The sequence below is a fragment of the Rhamphochromis longiceps genome, linkage group LG14 (genome assembly GCF_057381845.1).
Source record: "Rhamphochromis longiceps isolate RC_006_pf linkage group LG14, R_longiceps_female_GT1.1, whole genome shotgun sequence".
NCBI classification, from domain to species: Eukaryota; Metazoa; Chordata; class Actinopteri; order Cichliformes; family Cichlidae; genus Rhamphochromis; species Rhamphochromis longiceps.
Window position 1 is genome coordinate 38,655,894 of NC_140570.1, and position 23,655 is coordinate 38,679,548.

Consider the following 23,655-nt stretch of genomic DNA (forward strand, 5'->3'; position numbering starts at 1 on the left):
CTATGTGCAGAATCCCTGTACCTGCTCTCATTTACTGTCTTAACTGTTTGGTGGTTCTTGAAATTTTGTGAGATGTCACCAGAGATTCTGGCATTTCGGGCAAAATAAATTTATATTAAAAAATCGATTCAGGATTTTAATGAATCGATTTTACATTATCCAAGCCAGAATCGATTTTAATCGATTATAAAAACCCACCCCTAATCATTACTTTAAGAACTGAAGGTCAGGCAGTCAAGAAAAATTGCTAAAACTTTGAATGTGTCCACAAGTGAAGTCTCAAAAACCATGAAGCTCAACAGTGAAACTGGCTCACATGAGGACTGCGCCAGGAGAGGAATATGTCATGACAAGCATCACTGTGAAGTTGCAATTTTAATCAGATGGTTATTACCTCAATTATTCTAAAGAGTATACTGAAAGCTACATGAAAATATGAGCACTAATAATAATGATATCCATTAATCAAAGAATGAACATGTTACTTACATTTGTAATGCAATTATTTTTTGTACTTATTTAGAACCAGAAGAAAAAAATCTTCTTGTTCTGCTGGGGAAGCATAGATATGTCAAAAGTAAAACTGCAAAAGCATCTGACATTCAGAGCCGCATAAGATTTCCAAAGAGCAGTGGAGAAGCAAAATGGCAGTATGTCGCTCTGACAAACATTTATAACGTATGTCAGAGGCACTGGGCTACGCCCACTTTCACAGCAACCCGGACTCTCAGAGGCAGTTACTCGGTCAACAGGTTCAGCTTTATTGTTAGGACACACATTTTTCATTAGAAGGATGAATGTGATTTATAGATTAGCAGAACTCAATAAATTTGGCCTCAAGAGACATTTTGTCTGATCTGCGCAGAAATGTCACTGAAACCTTGAAATGAACAGAACTGGCATTTCCTCAATAATCAACTGAAGATTATTCAGTTGTTCTGATAAACTTTGAAAAAACCCTTTGTCAAGACACACCCAATTACACGAAGGAAAAGAATCTTCCTGGAAAAAGATTCTTTTTTTTTTTTCTAGGGATGATATTCATCAAAGAAAGAATGAAGACGTTACTTAAAAAAACATGATAAAATTTTCCAGTTCTGCTGGTGAAGCATGAATAACCAGTCAAAAGTCTCAAACAATGGTACATTCAGATTATAGTCTGCGTCAAAGCTGCTGCTGCTGATTTATAACTTACAATTTTTTGAGATGTTAGAGCTGGACATGCTGTGGTGGGCGAAAACACCAATTCTTGCTTCTGGACAGCAACCCACGCTCACGGTATAAGCTAATTTAGAAATTATTTACCCTAAATTTAGAACAATACAAAGTTAACTTTATTGTTATTTCATCATGTTGTCTGACTCTAAATTATTGCTATTAGTTTATAAAAAGAAATAAAAGTTCATCTGTGGTGCAGTGCTCTAAAAGACAAGAAAAATATACGAAACATTTGTTTACTGATCTGTGAAGATATGTAACTGAAGGTTTAAAACTCACTGAACCAGTTGTGCCAACCAGTATTGCCACAACATGCCGCTCCCATGTCCCACTGTGCAATAGGTCGGCAGTGTTGTGATATTTTGATACCACGGTTAGCATTTACAGGATATTGTTTTATACAGGAAAACTGTTACTCAATAAGGTCCATCTACTAGTTGTTTTTCTCTTTCTCTGTGACCCAAGAATTAATGTGTAAGACTCACAAGCTGGTACCCCAAGGTCGAAAATACCACAGAGACGAGACCACTTCCTTACTCCCATCCTCCCTTTTTCTTTATCTCTTAGAAAAAGGCTCGTTAAAGGCCAGGTGGTTTGTTTCAGAATTCACTAATGAAAGAACTCTGTATTCTATGTCTAGGAGTGTATTTTGCTGGGATGATCATAAATTGTAGCTGAACTGATAAACTACACACAGGATACTTCTTTGCTCACAAGGCAGGAAGACGTTTCCTTATTTGGTCTGTACCGGTTTGAACTGAGAACTTGCTGACACACGAACCTTTTTTTCCTCTATATAAGCTGTTATGTACTAAATAAACCTTTGAGTCGATTGGGAAGGCAACCTAAAGCAGTCTCTGTTTTCTTGTTCTCCCAAGCTGCTCCCGAGCTCGTACTAACACGCTGAATGGCATATCTGAGTGTTACTTTAAATAATTAGGAATCTTAGAAGGAAAGGACAGAACTCTGCTTATCGCTCGTGCCTTGGAGGGAAAACCGGGATGGACATTTTTTCCTTCAGGCAGCCTTAACAGGAAATTTGCATTGTTCAGTTTCCTGGTCTGATGTTTGAGAGTAATGTGTATCATTTCAGTTTATTCTGAAAAGTCTCAACAAGATCTTGAGCTTCATTGTGAAAGGTTTGTGTGGAAAATAAGCAAAGGGATGGTGGAGCCACATGATGGTTTTACTGTTGTTGTTGCTAACGGCAACTGGTAAAAACAGTCCGTCCATAGTGTGGTTATTTTAAACATAAGAGAAAGTGAGAACTTTAATAAATTACTATAGGCACTACAGTGACCATCAAAACGATTAAGAAATATTTCTGCAAACAGTGTATTTTGCGACACCACGAAACAAACAATAGTGTATAATATGAAATGATAGATGTTTTCATATCATCATCCGATATATATATCGTCATATTGCACAGCCCTAATTCTTTTTGTTTTTATTCATTTTTCTACCTTAAACATAAACAACAGCAACAAAAAACCAACTTTTTAAAATGTCTTTTTGTTCCTCTTTTTTTCCTCAGAATAAATTCTGACTAAGTTCAATGGTTGAGATGGAGGAGCAAAACAGCGACGTGTTAACCTCGACTGCTGAAGTTCCTGTATGAACTGAACAACTCAGAGGAAAAGCTGAGTGTATTTTATTCAAAGCTCAGATGGGACTTGATGGACTAACATGCAGGCTGCATTCAGGACTTTATCAAACTGGTATATGAAGAGTGGTAATGAGAAAGTGTGCACACACAACGTGTCACTTTGTGCTTGCTCTTCCTCTAGCCTCTGTGTCGCTTTGTAGTCATTTGTCTTATTATTGTCTTATGTGTTGTGATTTAGGGTCTGTGCGAACAGGCAGATTTCTTTTTGCTTGGGAAGTGATCTTGTTTTCAGAGGCTTCTCTAATATTTAATGGCTGTGATATTGTCACGGCGAGTGAGATGAGCCGTGTGGAAGTAATAAAGGAGGATCCAAACGCAGGCACTCGTAAAGGTGGTTTATTAAACACAAAATATAAATAGACCGGAAAACGGAGAATGAACTAAACTATACTGGGAACAACTAACTACTGAACACGAACCTGAACATGAAGGAAGATAGACGATGGCATATGATGGTGACAGCAGGGAGAACACACGAATGGAACATGGTAGAAACACAGACGGACCAGCAACTACTACAGCTGAAGACACGACTTAAATACACTCAGAGAAACACAGGGAGATTACACACAGGTGGGGGACACAGCTGGGAGTAATTAACGAGACGAGACAAGGGAGGTAAACTGAACACACCCACATGAGACGCAGACCTTCACAATAAAACAGGAACAAGACATCACTACACAAAGACGCAGACCAGACACAGAACTAAACCCACACAAAACATGAGAACACAAACCCTGTGAACAAAACCCTAAACCAGAACCACAGTAATATAATCTATTGTAGCTGAGGCAGCTGAAGAAATTCAACCTGCCAACATGGACGATGATGCAGTTCTACACTGCAATCATCGAGTCCATCCTCACCTCCTCCATCACTGTGTGGTACGCTGGAGCCACTATCAGGGACAAACAGAGACTGCAGCGTGTTGTGCGCTCTGCTGAGAAGGTGATTGGCTGCAGACTCCCATCTCTGCAGGACCTGTACACCTCCAGGACACTGGGGCGTGCAGCTCGGATCTCAGCTGACCCTTCTCACCCTGGACACAGTCTGTTTGACCTGCTCCCCTCAGGCAGGAGGCTCCGGTCCATTCGCACCAGAACCTCTCGCCATAAGAACAGTTTCTTCCCCTCTGCTGTTGGACACATGAACAATAACCATATGACTGTCCCCGCCACTAACACATGACCCTACGCTGTGTCACTGCATCATTACATGTTTGGCACTGATCACCACCTGCACTCATGTATATATCATGTATATATCTATCTATCTACTTAGCACTTTTAATTCTTATTCTTATTTTTATTTCATGTCTATTTAAGCGTAATTTATGACACTATGTTTGCACTGAAGCACCGCAGCAATTTCCTAATGTTGTAAACCTGCTCAACATTTGGCAATAAACTGATTCTGATTCTGATTCTGTAAATAATCAAAACACCAGAGAACCCCAAAACACTCTATAATGCAAAAATAAACCGCCCCCCCCAAAAAAACCTTAAAATGCTGGGTCGAACCGACCCAGAACCGTGACAGATATATGTCAAACTTTTTCCTCTATTTTAACAGCTAAGAGCATTTAGACACAGCAGGAAAAAAAGCTGTGCACTGAGGATTTTGAACTATGATAAACCTGAATTTCAGGAACACCTTCTTTAGGTCTGTTCAGTTTCATTCATGTAGCACCACTTAAACAGTCAACAAATCAAGACTCAATGTCTGTGATATTGTAAGGACAAATGTTCGCACAAATGTGAATTGCATTCACTTCATTGATGAAGTAAATGCAATTCAGTAATCAAAGGTGAGTGGCTTTAACGGACTACATGTGTATACTGTATCATAAGTGGACAGACATGGATGTAAACCACACCTTAACTGTTTGGCTGAGGTAAAACAACCACAAGGCAGTGATTCGAACTTGAAGGTACTCTGGATATTATTAACTGTGAACATATCGTTAACATTTTTCATTTATATTGTGGGGCGATCGTGGCTCAAGAGTTGGGAGTTCGCCTTGTAATCGGAAGGTTGCCGGTTGCCGAGCCCCGGCTCGGACAGTCTCGGTCGTTGTGTCCTTGGGCAAGACACTTCACCCGTTGCCTACTGGTGATGTCAGAGGGCCCGGTGGCGCCAGTGTCTGGCAGCCTCGCCTCTGTCAGTGCGCCCCAGGGTGGCTGTGGCTACAATGTAGCTGCCATCACCAGTGTGTGAATGTGTGTGTGAATGGGTGGATGACTGGATATGTCAAGCGCTTTGGGGTCCTTAGGGACTAGTAAAGTGCTATACAAATACAGGCCATTTACCATTTATCAGGTGTCCTGTTTGAAGAAAACACTTTGGAGCCACTTGAGTGAATGTATATAAACATCAGGGTAACCTGATTTCAAGGAAATAAAAATGCTGAAAATTTGAATGTTTGTGAGTTATTTTGTTCATGTATTAGATGTTTAGTTTTATGACGAGATGCATGCTGTCATTATTTATTATTTTATTTTAGTACAGTTTTTGAGTTGACAAGAATGAAAGAATATTTAACATTATTTGTACTAATGCTGTTGTGTACTAAGCACAGATTAATTTACGAATTACGAATTTTTGAGCAAATGGTGTATTAGGTTGTAATCGTATAGAAATATACGTTTAAGGATATGAAGAAGTACATTTAATGAGTTACAGTGAAAATAAGTGCCTATAACCGTTGCAAGTAAAAGCTAACAACCTGATTAGCCCACATACATATTTTATGAGACTGGATAAGACAGTTGTGGTATCTATGAGTTTTCCATTTGTGAATGAACGTAAATACTCACATCAGCTTGTTGTGGGAGCATCATGCCAACTCCTTCCTTCTTAACTCCTTGTGACCTTTGTATTGTGAAAGGGGATTTCTAAGAATCACCCCACAGTTCTTCAGCTTGAGACACCTGAGTTAGAAAACACAAACACTGCAGTTGTATTTCACTCGCGAGGGCAGTCATGGACGCACGACCTGCATCTCATCACTGTCTGCGTGCTTTATTTATACTTTTCTCTGTGTGTGTGTGTGTGTGTGTGTGTGTACAAATAAAACAGAGTTATTCTAAGAACTTTGAGTTGAGGTTCCCCTTTTTCTAATTCTGTATATTCTTACAGAAAGAGGAAGCTGTTAGTTGTTTATCACACAATTGTCATGGCGAGTGAGATGAGCCGTGTGGAAGTAATACAGGAGGATCCAAACGCAGGCACTCGTAAAGGTGGTTTATTAAACACAAAGTAAACTGAACACACCCACATGAGACGCAGACCTTCACAATAAAACAGGAACAAGACATCACTACACAAAGACGCAGACCAGGGCCCTGTTTCAGGAAGCCGGTTTAGAAAACTCAGAGTGAAAAATGATACTCAGGGTTGAGTAACCCCGAACTGTCCAACTCGGAATATTCGGTTTCAGAAAGGCTGATAACAAGTAGTTCAATCAACGCGGAGTTGCTTTAACCCCAAGTGAAGCGCGCGGACGAGGATACATAAAGCCCTGATAAGCGGAGCACAGATTAAGCGAGTCACCATGGAGACGGAGGGAAAGAAGGCGTGGTCAATGTATTTTACAGCGCTTGAGACCGAAATTCTGATGGCAGCATATGCCGATAACGTGCAAATTCCGCGGAAAAAAGTAACACAGCCACAGCTGCAAAAGAAAGGGAGCATGCATGGCAAAACATAGCCGACAGAGTCAATGCGTGAGTGTTAATTTAAACATTGATCTAGGGATTTCCACCCAATTAACACGTTATTTTATCATATGTTATTTTATTTGTTATTTTATACATTTTATTTTGTGATGTGATGTGAGCGCAGGTGCAACCCAACAGGCCCCAAACGTTCCTGGCAGCAAGTAAAAATGAAATATAAAAATATAGTCCAAACAGGTGAGGTGTAATTGTATTATGAGCCATAGTGCTTGGTCTGTTTGTCCGATGTAAATCAATTGCAGTTAGAGGCTACATTAATTTTCTTTCTGTAAGCACTTATTGAAATTATCTGAGCACATTACAAGTACATATTTGCTTACTCTGTATGCTCAAATGTGGCCCGTTATAGCCAACAGAAAAAAAGCAGAGGCCCGAAAAACAGGTGGGGGTCCTCCACCACCACCACTCACAGAGGCTGAGCAGTTGGCCCTCAGCCAAAACAGTGGGCGCCCTGTGGCTGAAGGCATCTCTGCGGGGACATCCTCTGAGTCAATAACCCCGCAAGACACAAGTGCCTACATAGGGGGTAAATTCTAAATAATACATGATGTGCATACATCCTTTCTTCACAGTCACCTTTGCAGTGCTACTCATTCATTTGATAAACTCTTTACCATAATGGATTATTTTGTAGTGAAGTTATTTTCCTACTGATTTTGCCTTCCCTCAGTCTTGGTTGTCTTTGAGAGCATAATGACAATGAAGTGTAAGGTGATTGGTATGTTTGTTAATTGCCATTTGGTCCCTTGTAAGTTATAAGTGACCTGTATAAACCTCATATTCTATCAGTTGATGGTGGTGGTGTACTGCATCTGGTGCAGCCTCCTGTTGAGCCAGACCAACATGCAGTTGTGAGTAATACTCCACAGGAAAATAATGAAGAAACATTGACAGCTGTTACAGAGGAGGAAGCAACAGAGACACATTATGAGGTTTACATCTTTTAATACTTTGTGTACAGGAAACACAGGTGACCAATAAAGCCAGTTGAACAAAAAATCTGTTTATTCTTCTTTCAACATGTTGAGGTGATGGGTCAAAAGAAATGATTGTGACATATGGTGTCTCTGACTGCGCTTCCATCTTGTATGTCCGTGGGAGGGTCAGGATGTTCATGGTTTGGATCACTGCTGATGTCTGGTTCAGAAGGACAGTGTTCTCCTCTAATTGTGGCAATGTTGTGAAGAATCACACATGCCACAATAATGTCACATGCCCTTTCTGGGGTGACCCTGAGTCTTTGCAGGCACTGGAACCGGGCCTTAAGCATTCCGATAGTCATTTCAACTCTGGCTCTTGTCCTGCAATTAGCCAGATTATATCGCTGCTGTGGGCCCGGTTCAGGGTCAGGGTAAGGGGTAAGCAAATAGGGTAAACATGGATACCCCCTATCACCAAGCAAGTAGCCAGTGAACTCTCCTAAGACAGAAGGATACACTTCAGTTCAAATGTCCCTGAAGCAATTGGTCTTTATATATTTTAAAGTATTCTCAACTCACCATGTCCAAATTTTGTGCTCAGTGTACATTCACGGAATATTTGTGAGTCATGGACAGAGCCTGGCCACTTGGCTTCCACATTTGTGATAATGTTGGCAGCATCACATATGATCTTCACAGTGCAGAGAACACAAATTAGCATCCATTACTATAATGAAATAATTTGTTAGTTTGAAATGCTACAGGGAACTATGTACCTGCACATTAATGCTGTGGAAAGACTTCCTGTTCACATAGTCTCCTTCATTTACTGGAGGAGCAATGATTGGAATGTGAGTGCCATCTATACAGCCAATCACGCCTGGGAACCCTGAAAATAAATGTGAAATTTAAGTAGTAGTCCAAGTATCACCACACCATAAATTAAGTTTTGGTCATCCTGATACCTGCAATTTTGTGGCATCCCTCTTTGATAAATCTTGTGGGTCTGTGACCGGGGAACACCACAAACGAGTACAGGAGACGTTTCAGTGCAACTGTAACATTCCTGACTGCCCGACAGACGGTAGCCTTGGAAACGTGCTCAGCGTCACCAATATTATACAGAAAGCTCCCGTTTGCAAAAAACCGAAGTGCAATACAAATAATATGTACAGAACTGAGAGCATGTCCGCGATGTGTCACATGCGTAATATATGGCCTGAGGATGTTATTCAAATAACTTATAGATTGTGCTGACAAACGGTAACGTTCGCACAGAAAATCATCAGGAAATGATAAAATGTCCAAACGCGCTCTAATCACTCTCTCCCGGCGGAGAGCTCTGCGGAGAATTTGGGCTTCACGATCTACTGGCTCTTCAAGGAAGGGACACGCCATGTCCGACACTTCCTACTGTCAGGTTTCCGACAAAGGGGCGGAGACAGTCAGGGTTAGTTGTAGTAAACCTGCTAGGGGGCAGGTTAGCTTCACGGAGTGTGTCGTCATGGTGACTCACTCAGGCTGCAGCTGAACTCGCTTTGTGAAACCGAAAACCCAGAGTTTTCGTTAACTCAGGGTATACTTACTCAGTTTTTCCACTAAACCGGCTTCCTGAAACAGGGCCCAGACACAGAACTAAACCCTCACAAAACATGAGAACACAAACCCTGTGAACAAAACCCTAAACCAGAACCACAGTAATATAATCTATTGTAGCTGAGGCAGCTGAAGAAATTCAACCTGCCAACACGGACGATGATGCAGTTCTACACTGCAATCATCGAGTCCATCCTCACCTCCTCCATCACCGTGTGGTACGCTGGAGCCACCATCAGGGACAAACAGAGACTGCAGCGTGTTGTGCGCTCTGCTGAGAAGGTGATTGGCTGCAGACTCCCATCTCTGCAGGACCTGTACACCTCCAGGACATTGCGGCGTGCAGCTCGGATCTCAGCTGACCCTTCTCACCCTGGACACAGTCTGTTTGACCTGCTCCCCTCAGGCAGGAGGCTCCGGTCCATTCGCACCAGAACCTCTCGCCATAAGAACAGTTTCTTCCCCTCTGCTGTTGGACACATGAACAATAACCATATGACTGTCCCCGCCACTAACACATGACCCTACGCTGTGTCACTGCATCATTACATGTTTGGCACTGATCACCACCTGCACTCATGTATATATCTTTCTATGCAGCACTTTTAATTCTTATTCCTACTTTTATTTTTTTCATGTCTATTTAATCGCAATTTATGACACTATGTTTGCACTGAAGCACCGCAGCAATTTCCTAATGTTGTAAACCTGCTCAACATTTGGCAATAAACTGATTCTGATTCTGATTCTGTAAATAATCAAAACACCAGAGAACCCCAAAACACTCTATAATGCAAAAATAAACCGCCCCCCCCAAAAAAACCTTAAAATGCTGGGTCGAACCGACCCAGAACCGTGACAGATATATGTCAAACTTTTTCCTCTATTTTAACAGCTAAGAGCATTTAGACACAGCAGGAAAAAAAGCTGTGCACTGAGGATTTTGAACTATGATAAACCTGAATTTCAGGAACACCTTCTTTAGGTCTGTTCAGTTTCATTCATGTAGCACCACTTAAACAGTCAACAAATCCTGACTCAATGTCTGTTATATTGTAAGGACAAATGTTCGCACAAATGTGAATTGCATTCACTTCATTGATGAAGTAAATGCAATTCAGTAATCAAAGGTGAGTGGCTTTAACGGACTACATGTGTATACTGTATCATAAGTGGACAGACATGGATGTAAACCACACCTTAACTGTTTGGCTGAGGTAAAACAACCACAAGGCAGTGATTCGAACTTGAAGGTACTCTGGATATTATTAACTGTGAACATATCGTTAACATTTTTCATTTATATTGTGGGGCGATCGTGGCTCAAGAGTTGGGAGTTCGCCTTGTAATCGGAAGGTTGCCGGTTCGAGCCCCGGACAGTCTCGGTCGTTGTGTCCTTGGGCGAGACACTTCACCCGTTGCCTACTGGTGGTGGTCAGAGGGACTTGTGGCGCCAGTGTCCGGCAGCCTCGCCTCTGTCAGTGCGCCCCAGGGTGGCTGTGGCTACAATGTAGCTGCCATCACCTGTGTGTGAATGTGTGGATGACTGGATGTGTAAAGCACTTTGGGGTCCTTAGGGACTAGTAAAGCGCTATATAAATACAGGCCATTTATCAGGTGTCCTGTTTGAAGCAAACACTTTGGAGCCACTTGAGTGAATTTATCAGGGTAACCTGATTTCAAGGAAATAAAAATGTTGAATGTTTGTGAGTTATTTTGTTCATGTATTAGATGTTTAGTTTTATGACGAGTTGCATGCTGTCATTATTTATTTTTTTATTTTAGTACAGTTTTTGAGTTGACAAGAATGAAAGAATATTTAACATTATTTGTACTAATGCTGTTGTGTACTAAGCACAGATTAATTTACGAATTACGAATTTTTGAGCAAATGGTGTATTAGGTTGTAATCGTATAGAAATATACATTTAAGGATATGAAGAAGTACATTTAATGAGTTACAGTGAAAATAAGTGCCTGTAACCGTTGCAGATTTGCAACAAGTAAAAGCTAACAACCTGATTAGCCCACATACATATTTTATGAGACTGGATAAGACAGTTGTGGTATCTATGAGTTTTCCATTTGTGAATGAACGTAAATACCCACATCAGCTTGTTGTGGGAGCATCATGCCAACTCCTTCCTTCTTAACTCCTCATCTGACAAGGATGCCTCCTGGGCGCATCCTGGGTGAGGTGTTCCGGGCATGTCCCACTGGGAGGAGGCCCAAGGGCAGACCCAGGACATGCTGGAGGAGATATCTCTCAGCTGGCCTTGGAACACCTTGGTGTTCCCCCGGAAAAGCTGGAGGAGGTGGCCGGGGAGAGGGAAGTCTGAGCTTCTCTGCTTGGGCTGCTGCCCCTGCGATCCAGCCCTTGATCTTAGCTTTTTCTAGGACTGCGCTCTTCTGAACAGAGATCTCTGATGTTGTTCCTGAGTCACTGCACCTAGTGCTCCGATTACCACTCTTACCGTCACCCTCCACATTTTCTCGAGCTCTTCTCTGAGCCCTTGGTATTTCTTGAGCTACTCATGTTCCTTCTTCCTGATATTGCTGTCATTCAGAACCACTACATCTATCCCTACGGCCGTCTTCTTCTGTTTGTCTATCACCACTATGTCCGGTTGGTTAGCCATCACCATTTTGTCCTTCTTTATCTGGATGTCCCACAGGATCTTAGCTCGGTCATTCTCCACCACCCTAGGGGGCCTTCCATGATGGTGCCTCCTCTTCCTCCTCATTCTTGGGTTTCTGCTTCCTGCGGTATTATCTGAGCACACGGTTGGTTGGGGCCATCTTCCTCATGTATTCATGCATGTCTGTTGTCTCATCCTGAACCGTGGTGCTGACACTCACCACTCCCCGGCCTCCTTCCTTCCGCTTAGCGATCAGCCTCAGGGTGCTGGACTTGGGGTGAAACCCTCCATGCATGGCCAGGAGTCTTTATGTCAGTGGCTTCTATCTCCTCCTTTGACCAGCTTATTACCCCAGCTGGGTACCTGATCACGGGCAGGGCGTAGGTGTTGATGGCCCGGATCTTGTTCTTACCGTTCAGCTGACTTCTCAGGACTTGCCTGACCCTCTGCAGGTACTTGGCGGTTGCAGCTTTTCTAGTGACCTCTTCATGGTTCCCATTTGCCTGCGGGATCCCCAGGAGTAGTAATATAATGGCACTTTTTTTGAGGGTCTGCTGAATTGTTTTTAATGGCACTTTTTGATGAACAGCAGATGATTAATTCCTCTTTATTGGAGAAAGTGTCCCTAAGCTATTGCTGCTCATACTTACTGAGTTCCCTAGCTACTTCTTTACTATGTCAGTAAACCTTTTGAAAAGGAAGGTGTTGTAGATTTAAAGAAACATCTTAATTGAAGCAAAGGCAAAAAATTGGAATGAATTTTATGTGACTGTTCATATTAAAGCCAACAAGTGAAAATCCAAAAAAACGCCTCCAATCCTTTGTATTAATGATCTCCCCCCTCTGTGTGTGTGTGTGTGTGTGTGTGTGTGTGTGTGTGTGTGTGTGTGTGTGTGTGTGTGTGTGTGTGTGTGAGTGTGTGTGAGTGTGAGTATGTGTGCCACACAGAAGGAAGGTCACAGCAGGAGCTTTTCTCAAACGCATCAGTTTATTTTTTACAAGAAGTGTAGCTCATACAATGGTATAAATGTATTCTTTGCGGTACTTTAAAATTATGAAACTCTAAAGATTTTGAGTTCAGGCACATTGTGAATCAAGAATCTAAATATTTGTGTCACAATGATTTCTATAAAAGCATTTTATTTATGGGGATAATGCGACAAATCTTTTGTGTGTCCTATTAATGATCAATGGTAATTGAAGAGGAAGCTTGAACCCTGGCTCAGGACATTTCATGACAAGTGACAGCGCAGACATCTGCTAATGAGAAAACAAGTTTTATCATCATAAAGACTGTGATATGAAGCATCATTAAAGTGTCACTTCAGTAATGTTGACTCATGTTTTTAATAGATGACTTTAAAACACTAAACTCTAATTTCTGTGGTTTATTTTAAGTTTACAGAATATAACATGTGGTAAGACGACGAGTTTTACTTCTCACCGTCCGTGTTATGTGTATCTATTTATCATGTATGCTACTTTGCTCTGTGGACTGTAAAATGTTTCACTGTGTTCATGAAATAAACCAGACTTTCACTGTCTGCATCTTTTACTGTTTTTTCTGCATTTGTTCACTCCAAGTTTGACAAAACCTACAGATATCCAGAGTTAACTCACTAACAATGTGGAGCAGTCTCAGTGTATTTAGCTGCTTTTTCCCTGAACACAACCAACTGAGAGAAACGCCTGTAGTCCTCACTTTGGTCATTTTGAACGTTGAAGGAGATTTGTTCCATAGACACCTTATACTAGTGTTTCCTGCACTTAATCCATCACTGCTATGTTCTATTTAAATCCAGATTCCTTTTATAGTTTGCAGTGAAATTTGTTAAACTGTTGCTTAATGGGACAGAAGTACAAGTCACTCTTTACTAACACATTTGTAGATGAGTTTATTGCTGAACAACACAGCTAGTCTCACACACTCTTTAGGTTTTTCAAGTTTTGTGTGTAAGGGTTTAGTCTATCAAACCTTACCCTTTTCTCCCCAGTATCACAACAGCATGACTCCCAAAGTACAGATCAGTAAACAACCTATGATTCTAAAGCCAGAACAGAAAGATACAGTTGGAAGATGAATGATTGCGTTTTTATGACGCACACAGAGGATCCCCAACTCCCTCATATAATTTTGTACCTCACTAAAGCGTACACTAGATGGCACTGCCTCCCTACATCTCATCCAGTAAGTCTCTCCATTTCACTTTTGCAGACTTGAATGTGGAAATTAAGTATCTGCTGACAGCTGCCCTTTCTTCATTTTAAAACGCTACCAACAAAGATAACCATGGAAACCTTGAGATATATGATTTGTAATTCAGGACATTTTTTTTGTCTCGTGAATGCTGTTGTAGCTTTGAGTTTAAGAATAGTAAATGAATCCTAATTCCCGATTTCAAGCTCAGTATGTTTACCACAGTATAGGTACAGGTTTGATATTTGTTGGCTAAAACGATTTGTATTAAAATGCATTCACCAAAATATCTGTACTGGTTAGTAATGCCTACAGATACTGGCAGCAGGGATTAGAAAAAAAATCGAAATAAAAATTTAGATAATGCAATGAAAAGTGCAGTAGTAAAAACTGAAGGCATTTCTTAACCTCCTAACATCTTGAAAAAAGCAAGAGGACCTGTAGAGGGAGCTGCCAAAACACTCTTCTAGCTTAATGTTGTGTGTTGAGTTTATGTCTACGGGTAGAAATGAGTACTTGCTTCGAACATGTTCACTTAGTCGTCATTTATTAGGCACATACAGCTAAAATTAATAGAATCCGACTAAAGATGTTGTTTGTGATGCATTTAAACTATTGAGTACTTGAGGAGGCTGTTCCAAAGTTTCCAATGTGCAACTTAGTAAAAACTGGACAGTCCTGTAACTCTGAATCTTGGGGCCACTTAAAGCTGTTGGCCCACTGACCAGAGTGTGCCAGGTCTAACGGATAACCCGGGGCCAGCATTCAAGCATTTCTAAGTAAGCAGTAAAACTTTGCTTCTTCTCTGTGGAGGTCATGTGTGAGGAGGTATAACACAAACAGAAACAGGAACACTAGAGGATCGATTTCTCCGTTTGAGTTCCAGAGTCTGATGGCTCTGAGAACAAATGACTATGAACTTTGACATGCTTGGAGTTATAAAGGAACGTGGACACTAAAGCAGTGACCTTTTATTTGGCCTTCTTATTTTCAGTGCCGTGGACTTCAGCATGTTTTGGTCGAACTTTTAGGGAAACTTTTGTTTAATATACTGAAAAGTAACAAATGCTATAAAAACACTTTTTGTTGTGTTTATTAAATACCAACAAAGGGAGTCAAAAGCTAATAGCTAGAAATGTTCCTCAGAGGTTTTGCATCTTAAATACTATTACTTAAGGATCTTTTGTTACAGAGGTACGAATCAGATGGAATCAAGGCAGGGCAACTGAAACAGGCTGCATGCCGGTTGTCATCATTTCTTTAGGGATTAATAAAGTATTTTGATTCTGATTCTGAAGAGGCTTTGAAATATAGGGACTCTGGGGGTGAAAAATTGGAACTGGAATTGATGTGTGTTAAGTTTGTAGTCTGCAATCTTTTGTAACAGAAAAGAAGAGTCTGGTGAGAGCTGGTTCAAAAGACAGAGTATATTGCATAAGCTGAGATGATGGGAGGCAGGTGAGTGGGCTTGGAGCCAGGAGGAGAGACCATGTGTGCTCTTCTTATTTCTCAGATTGTACATCCTCAGTTCCTTTCCTCATCTCCTCTCCACATGTATTTGCCACTCCCCCATGGATGAGGTAGGAAGGAGAGGAGTCAAGATAATGGGCTTTGATGTCATGCTACCAGGGCTGGACTGGTAATCAAGACAGAGAGAGAGAGAAAGAGAGAGAGAGGGGTAATGATGGGTCACAAGGACTGATTTTTTTTGTCCAGTCCAGCCCTGACTGCAGTTTGTGATGATAAAAATTATCATAACACAAATGGATGAAATAGTTGATTATTCTAAATATCTAACAGCCTACAACTTATGAATGGAAAAAGAATACTCATTAAAGACACCAGGAAGTCTTCCAGTGGCCAGTTTAGCAACAGCTTTTTACAGACTTGTTTTATGCCACATGAAATACAGTGTTAATTGTATCTTTTTACTATATCACTTTGGATTTTATCATATAGAAGTTATATTAAATCCAGTTTTATGAGTTCAAGGAAACTTTCCCGTTTTAGAAGATAAATAGTGGACAGACAAACATCTTTAATGACAATGTGCCCGTAGCTTCTAAAGAGAGTGAAAATGTAAGGAAAGCCTGCAGAATTGCATTTGTCACAGCTTAACAGGGTTACTACTACTACTACATGTGCAGTCTAAGTAAATACCGAGAACCATCGTCAACATACATTTCTCAGTGTTATGAAAGCACTTTAGTAACTGGTGTTTAAATGTCAGGTCTCAAGCAACTGAAGCAACATGACTTGAGCAAATCTACCTCCCACATGGATTTTTGACTTGAGCCATTTGTTTGCTTAATGAGAGCCTCAGTTCCTCTGAAATCACAGTCCAGTTCCAGCAGCCAAATAACATTCTTAACTTAAAAATACACAGTTGTGCCTCAGCATCACAGGTGAAATGTATTTATGCTTCTAAGTTATCTAAGTTTGCTGTTTAATTTTTGTGAGCATTTCAGGATATTTGATGAGAGCCATCTGCTTATTAGGACACCTCCTTGAAACAGCCCAAGCCCATCCATTCCCTCCTAAGCTCCCCCGTTAACCAATAATTCTTCTTTTTCTCTCTAAGCTCAGCACAAACCCTTCCCTGCTGCTGAATTCTCCCAAATCACTTTATCCACCCATATCTGTCCACACACAGGGAAGCCACCCCTCACCCTCGCTCCCAGGCTGATTCCAGTTTATTCCCATTCAGCTGCATTAGCATACAGATGTTAGACTGAAAACGGAAAGCAGGGACACACAAAGGGGCTTCGTGGCCAGGAGGGGCGGGAGGGATTGAGGGGCTGCACAGGGATGGCCCTTGGCCTTTTTAAGGTCTTGCAGATACACACACACACACACACACACACACACACACACACACACACACACACAGCCACGGGTATTGAATGGTAAGTAGCCCTGGGGGTTGTGGGAGCCTGCTCCTGCCTCACTTTGCTGTTATTCATTTACCAGAGGGAAATCCTCAGCCAGCCCACTGCTGAATGCACACACACACACACACACACACACACACACACACACACACACACACACACACACACACACACACACACACACACACACACACACACACACATGCAGAGAGAGAGAGAAATCCCCAGCTCCCTCATATAATTTTAAAGGACAGAAACATAAGAAAATATCCAATATACGATTATTTTTTACCCTGCCAATGTCCCACATGTGAATGTGACTAGGCTGGGAATGTGAGCGGGAATAATGAAAAGAAAAACCAATTTTTTAAAACTTGGACTGAGATTGCATGTTTAATTCTAGTTGTTTAATTCTACCAGGTGATTCAGGTGTAGCAGCAGGTTCTGTGGTTTAAGCTGCAATAATGCACCAGAATGACTCAAGTCTGTCTGAAAGGACAGAGTTGAGTGTTTCCACTTAAAAGATGACAACGATAACTATGTGGAAATGAAGTATCACCAACACACCGTGCTTTTCAAATATGAACACAATCACAAATCAGGCCCTGTTGAGCCCGTCAGGTGTGTTTTCATTTCTGGAAGTATTTGTAGGTTGCAGGACACACGATGCCCAGTTTTCTGGACAGTTATGATCTCTATTCTCAAATGGGCTCCATCTATCATCACACTAAATTTGTGTGATCTGGCAGGCTAATACCCTTTGAATGCTCAGTATCACACAGTTACAGTTATGCTCTTACATAGGGCTCAGCTGGAAAATGTAAAGTAAGCGCTGGAGCTGCAGTGCATATGCAAAGTTTTATCTGGAACAAAGTTCTTCTATAAACTACTTCTGCCACTCTGGAGCCATGCAGACAATGTCTGTGAGACAGCTTTTTTAAATGCCCAAAAAGATAAATAAAACTGCTGTATTTGTACGTTACATACACAAAGTTTCACACTTCTAGCCTCATTAGCATCTCAGTCCAGAGTGTCAATGTGATCACTATTTAACTCTTAGAATTAGAGGAAGTTTAGATAACTTCCATCAATTCTGTCACTGATTTCTATTTAGGATCATTCGAGTGCCATGTGTCATCAGCACTTGTGTTTCATTCACTGTTTGGTAACTTTTACTATCAAAACTACTTGGTTAGTGTTACGAAACACCGGATAGACATTTTACAAAATTCGCCATATTGTGCATGAAAAGTTCAACCCTGTCTACAGTGATCATTAAAATATGGGATTGTTAAAAAAAAAAAAAAATATTATTATTATTTTTTTTTAATCATCAAAATGTGGCCATTTGTGCCTTTAATATTAACCATAGGTTATAATAACAGCTTGTATGAAGAACATATGAGGTCCGGGGCAGCACAATGTTGTGCAGGGAAAAAAGAAGTATGTAATCATCTCATTAAAAATGGATCAGTATTGATTTTTTTCTGTATATTTTGCTTTATTGTTTTGAATTCAGGCATTTTTTCCCTACAGTAATAGTTTAATACACACACATATATACAGAGTGAGAGACGGAGAGAGAAAGAGAGAGAGGGGAGGACCTCAACTTCTGCTCCACTTTGTGTGAATAGATGGAAATCAGTCACAAGTATCTCAGTGCCCCATTGTGTTCTGGGAAGTCTTTGTTCGAGCATCTGTTGCCCAAACATTCTCCCCAGTGTCACTCACTCTAAATTGGTCTGTTCAGACGAGTTGCAACAAAACTCACTCCCCTTCCCACAGAACACACTCCCACACATAAACACGCACACAGAGGGGAGGGCTGGGAGATTCCCTAAACACAAGTAGGAGAAAGAGTTAATCTTTGTTCCTTTTGTTTGTGAATGAAACACAGATGATTGTAAAAGCTCTAAAAACAGTGGCAGGATCTTAAAGTGATGCTCGTGGGAAAGCTTTGCCCAAAAACGAACATTTGAGTTATTGATTTCCTGCTCAACATGTGCTTTTATTTTTGCCATTGCCTTTAACTCAGGAGGAATTTCTCCTCAGTTGTTCAAATTTTATGCAGAAAAACAAACACTGAAGGTGTAAGCCTTTTTCCAGTTGCTTCTTCTGAGTGTTATTCAGCACTAAAGCTCTTTAATATTTGCATCACCTGTTTTTATGTTTGAATATAAAGATGGGAAAAGGGATTAAAAAACTAAAGTTTTTTTGTTGTGATTGATGTATGGATGTGAGAATTCTACTGGAAATGTTGGTGAAGTGAAGTAAGAGTTTACGTGTTTATGTGGGAGAAAGGTTAATGGGCTACTTTTTGCTTTTTGTAATCATAGTTTACATATTAAATAATTGACCTAATTCTTAGATTCTGACCTTAAGAAGGTATGGTAACAAAAGGAAACAAGTATAATGAAATTCAAGATAGAATTCTTATTTTTTCAAGGACTTTTATTTTGAAATAAAGGTGGACATATATATTAAGATAAAGAGCTAGCATATCAACATAACCCATGGAATGTAAACAATAGACGCACTTAAATTATGTAAATCAAAACACGCATTATCCAACAACACAATATAGGTTCTGCTTTGAAAATCAAAATAAATAAGACTTTAAGTTAAAAGTTACAAACACAGCTCGCTGTCAAGCCAGCAACAAGCTACAGCAACAAGAAGCCTCTCTGGATTCGTCAGGACAGGTCAGAGAATTTTCATGAACAAAAAAAAAATTTCAATCTGGCCTAAATTTTATTTGAACTCGCGTGATTTCACCTGCCGCTCAGAGACTTGGCAAGCTAGCGTGCAACAGAGGTCGACCAAACACATTGTCATTAAACCAACTTGGATAGATTAAAGTCAACTATAAAACAAACTATAAAAAATTTTGACCACGAGACACAACGGTCCTCATGTGCAGGACATCACCGCACTTTTCACACATTACAAAAGATGTTTTCGTTCTCTTGGTGGTTTTGGTGTATCTCATAAAGTACCGACATTTTTAGTTGCCACTGCTGGCTCACATCAAAGTCTTGTTTTGCTTTATGTTTAACAGGATTTATCAGTTGAAGAAAATGTTACGTGGATCAGGACGTGAGGCTTAATGGAGAGGAGAGTAGACTCGCTGTGCGCTCACACCGACACCAAATGGCAGAGGATGCTGGAGAAGGCACTGCACTGCTTGTGGCGTGAAAGCTCAGCGAGTCTTGATTTCTGTCAGGCCTATAAGCCAGTAAGGCAACATAAATACAGAATGCCAAAATGTTTCACGTCCTCCTTCCCTCTCCTCTCCGCAAGCCTTCTTAAAGCTACTGGAAAGTGTAAAACCAAGCAGATGGACAAAATGAATGCATAAGTAAAGCATAATTTCTCAGGCATTATTAAGAATGCATAAACACAATCACAAAGCAAACATGACATGAACAATAAATCTTACACAAAGCAATAAATATGGCTAAAAAAAAGTGTTAGGCTATAGTAATAATTATAACACTGTGTATCACCTGCCGTGGCTAGCAGTACTAGTAGGTTAGGAGAACTCTAACTTTGGTAACTAGAGTCAGTGGGATGCCTACACCTGGGCTAGATTTTGTTGCTAAAGCATTTAAAGTAGCTGACATACAATCAATTGATCAGTCAGTGGCAGCATACAGTTATTCAACCGTCTTGGACAAGAAGCTGGAAAGAATTACAGTTAAACTGCCCAAAATATGACTGGAGAAGTGCTGTAGGCTTGCATTGTTGAAACTGACCTGCAAATAAACCCAACAGTACAGAGCGAACAGCACTAATGTTAAATTCCTTTATAAATAAGGGTACAGGGAATTCTCACACAGAACTCCCCTCTGAGCAGGAACAGCACACGGATGACTGCTGAGCTGAGTGAAGAACCCTCAGAGTAGTCCCTAAAAATGGGTATACAACAGTATACAGCAGTAACAACGGCATGAAAAACAAGCTTAAAAAAAGGAAAAGTCAGCTTAAACTGGACAAACACTGAGCAGTGCTACAACTGCTTGGATGAAAAATGCAATATGCACAAAGATAGGTACTCTGCTGGATTTAAGAGGGAACAGAAAACCCAATGTCTTAATTCTTTGTGAAAAGACCAACATCATATACTGGCCACATAGAGTTAAAACTATTAGACTATATATCCCTGATTAAATTCAGCCCTACAGTAAAACCCTTCCCTACTCATCTGAAACAGAAAGGCGGCTGAAGATGGGTAGTCGTCGGCCCTCGAAGCTCGGTGACTCTGTGCCACTGGAGGAAGAGCTGAGGGAGCAGGAGGATGTGTAGCCCTCTTCAGAGAGGGAGTCAGCTGAGGAGCAGCGCTGAAGGCTGGGACAGGCATTCAGGGAGGCTGGAGGCTGTTGGGGGAGGAGGTAAGGGAGGCTTTTGGGTGTGAAAGTTGAGGTGGGACACCGGGCGCTGACAGAATCGGTCACGGCGAAGAAGCGCAGAGCTGAATCACCGCTGTCACCAGCCAGGTCACCGATGCCAGAGAAGGGGAAGGGGTAATGCTTCAGTGGGCCGGGTTCGGGAAAGAGAGGGGAAAGGAGCTCAGGGCTTCCTACAGAGGACGGAGGAGGAGAGACAGAGGAGGCCCTGGTGAAAAGGAAGGAGCAAGGCTGTGACTCCTTTACTGGCTGGAAGGTCTGCGGAGAGGAGGAGAAGCCTGCGAAGCTGAGGCTGTGGCGCAGCAGAGGAGGCCTGAGCTTCTGCTTCTGTGGAGACGCAGCAGCATTGCCGGCATTGAGCTCATCCGCGTTGTGAATGAAGTGGCAGCGGGCACCGTACGGACAGAAGCCTATGGTGTGGAACGTGCGGCAGGGCTCTGTCTTATATTTGGGATGACGGTTGAGGCCTCTCAGCTCGTCCATGCCGTGAGCAAACTGGCACTTGGCACCGTACTTGCAGGCCCCGCTTTCCTCATATGTGCGGCACAGTTCCGTCTTGTATCGAGTGGAGATGTGTGGTGGTGGTGGTGGAGGCAGCGTGGGTCTGGAGGAAGCAGCTGAGGAGATGGAGGTGTTACTGATGCATAGGCCAGGTGGGGGGAGTAGCAGTGGTGGGGACAAGTTGGCTGCTTTGTCCTCTCTCCCTCCCAAACTGTTGCCCTCGATCATGCTGACTGAGCGGTCAACTCTGAAGGGGATGTGGCTGAGCGAGGAGCGGGGAAGCTGACCCTCCCTGCTCCACTGCTGGTTGGAGGTCACATTTAGGCCCCAACAGGCTGACTCGGTCATCTCACAACTGCTGCTGTTGAACTTGGAGTTTGGGAGGGTCACAGGGCAGAGAGAGTGACGTCGCTGGAAGCCGAGCACCCTTTGACTGTGCTGCTGCCGTTGCTGCTGGGAGCTGGTAGACGAGCCATCTGTCACCTCCAGGCTGCGGAAATTCTGTTGCACAAAAGGAGAGAGGAGAAGAATAGATGAGTGCCGTGCATTCCTGGAGCTCTGGAGCGGGGCTTGCAGGGCCAAGGCGAGCTGAAAGGAGATTTTAGAGTTGCAGCTAAAGCCAGAGGTCTTATAAATTGGATTTGCTCAAACATCTCTAAAGTTGCACAAAAAAAAAACCAATTTAAAAATAACACATAATTTAAAAGAAACAGCAAACAGCCTGTTTTCCTGTCACTGTTTCATTAAATAACATTTAAAAATTGCAAAAAAAAATATTAAATGAAGCCCCCAAAATCTGAAAAAGTTAACACGTGACACTGTAAAGTTACAACATAACACAACTAAAGATTGAACAGCTTTTAACACCATCTGAATCTGAATTTTCTACAAAATATTAAAGTTTAAACCACACTCATGCTTTAAATTAGACAATAAATTTGTAGCATTTCATCACTTTATGTTTTTAACACAAATAAATGAGCTTAATAATTTACTCCTAATTCAGCTCGTATAGGCACAAGCTGATCGTGTTTCAGGCATGCTGGTACACATATATAAAGGTTTTTGATCGGTCTCTCTCACCTTGCAGAACTCCTCATCTAGTTCCAGGAAAGGTGTTAGAAAGTCGGAGGGCATGGTTAGCTCCACCGTCCTCACCGAGTCAATGAGCTGTTGTCTGATCTCACAAGGATATTAAGCACAGAAGTTTTTGGGGTCCAAAGAGAAGGGAAAAAAAAATTCTGAAAAAGCTCAGGAGTAAAATTAAAAAAAATATTTTGGGGGAAGGAAAAGGAAAAACAAAAGTAGCCCAGTCTGTTGTGAAGGAGACAAGAAGTTTGGGAAAAGAGCAAAGTGTCCCCAGGAGGAAAGTCACTCAACCATCTGTTGGAATCTCCTTAAATAGTTGGGGAAACCCACCCACCTCCTGCCTGTGTGCTTCAGGGGGCGGGCAGGGAGGGGTGTGTGTGTGTTAATGTGCGTTAATGTGTGTGTGTGTTTGGGGGGAGGGGGTCCTGAATTGTAATGGGCAGGGAGGGCTCGGCGAGAGGAGGAGGGAGCTGAATGAAGCTACTTTTGTACCCATTCATTACCAAATCCTTAAAAGAGGATTTTTTTTTTGGGGGGGGGGGGGGGGCAGGCTCTCATTTTATTTAGGATCAATACAGCTGAGGAGTTAATGATAAACAACTTATTGTCATAAGGGGAAAATATGAAAAAAGTATATCTGTATTCCCCCCGACAGAGGCAATCAGCCTGAAAATAAGCAATGCTGTTTATTTATCCAAGAAGTTTTTATACATCCGTTCTTCCGAAATGATGATACAATTTATTTGATAATTTCAAATTTTATTTATTGTTTAGCTACTGCATTAAAAT

At 41.6% G+C, this 23,655-nt stretch overlaps 1 protein-coding gene across 1 annotated transcript; it reads right to left on the reverse strand.

Annotated features, from left to right (window-relative positions):
* Positions 1 to 19,300: 19,300 nt before the first annotated feature.
* Positions 19,301 to 23,156, reverse strand: LOC146654724 (mRNA decay activator protein ZFP36L1). Its single transcript, XM_085380489.1, has 2 exons — positions 22,861 to 23,156; positions 19,301 to 22,278 (listed from the first exon to the last, which is right to left on the reverse strand). The coding sequence occupies exons 1-2, from the start codon at positions 22,912 to 22,914 to the stop codon at positions 21,067 to 21,069; spliced, it is 1,266 nt and encodes a 421-aa protein (XP_085236615.1). The 5' UTR covers positions 22,915 to 23,156; the 3' UTR covers positions 19,301 to 21,066.
* Positions 23,157 to 23,655: the final 499 nt, after the last annotated feature.

Bases quoted from the DNA above. Each gene is read 5' to 3' on its own strand.
- LOC146654724 (XM_085380489.1), bottom strand. From the start codon at position 22,914: ATGCCCTCCGACTTTCTAACACCTTTCCTGGAACTAGATGAGGAGTTC. The intron at 22,279-22,860 runs GTGAGAGAGACC...TTTGTGCAACAG, and splicing joins TAGATGAGGAGTTCTGCAAG to AATTTCCGCAGCCTGGAGGT.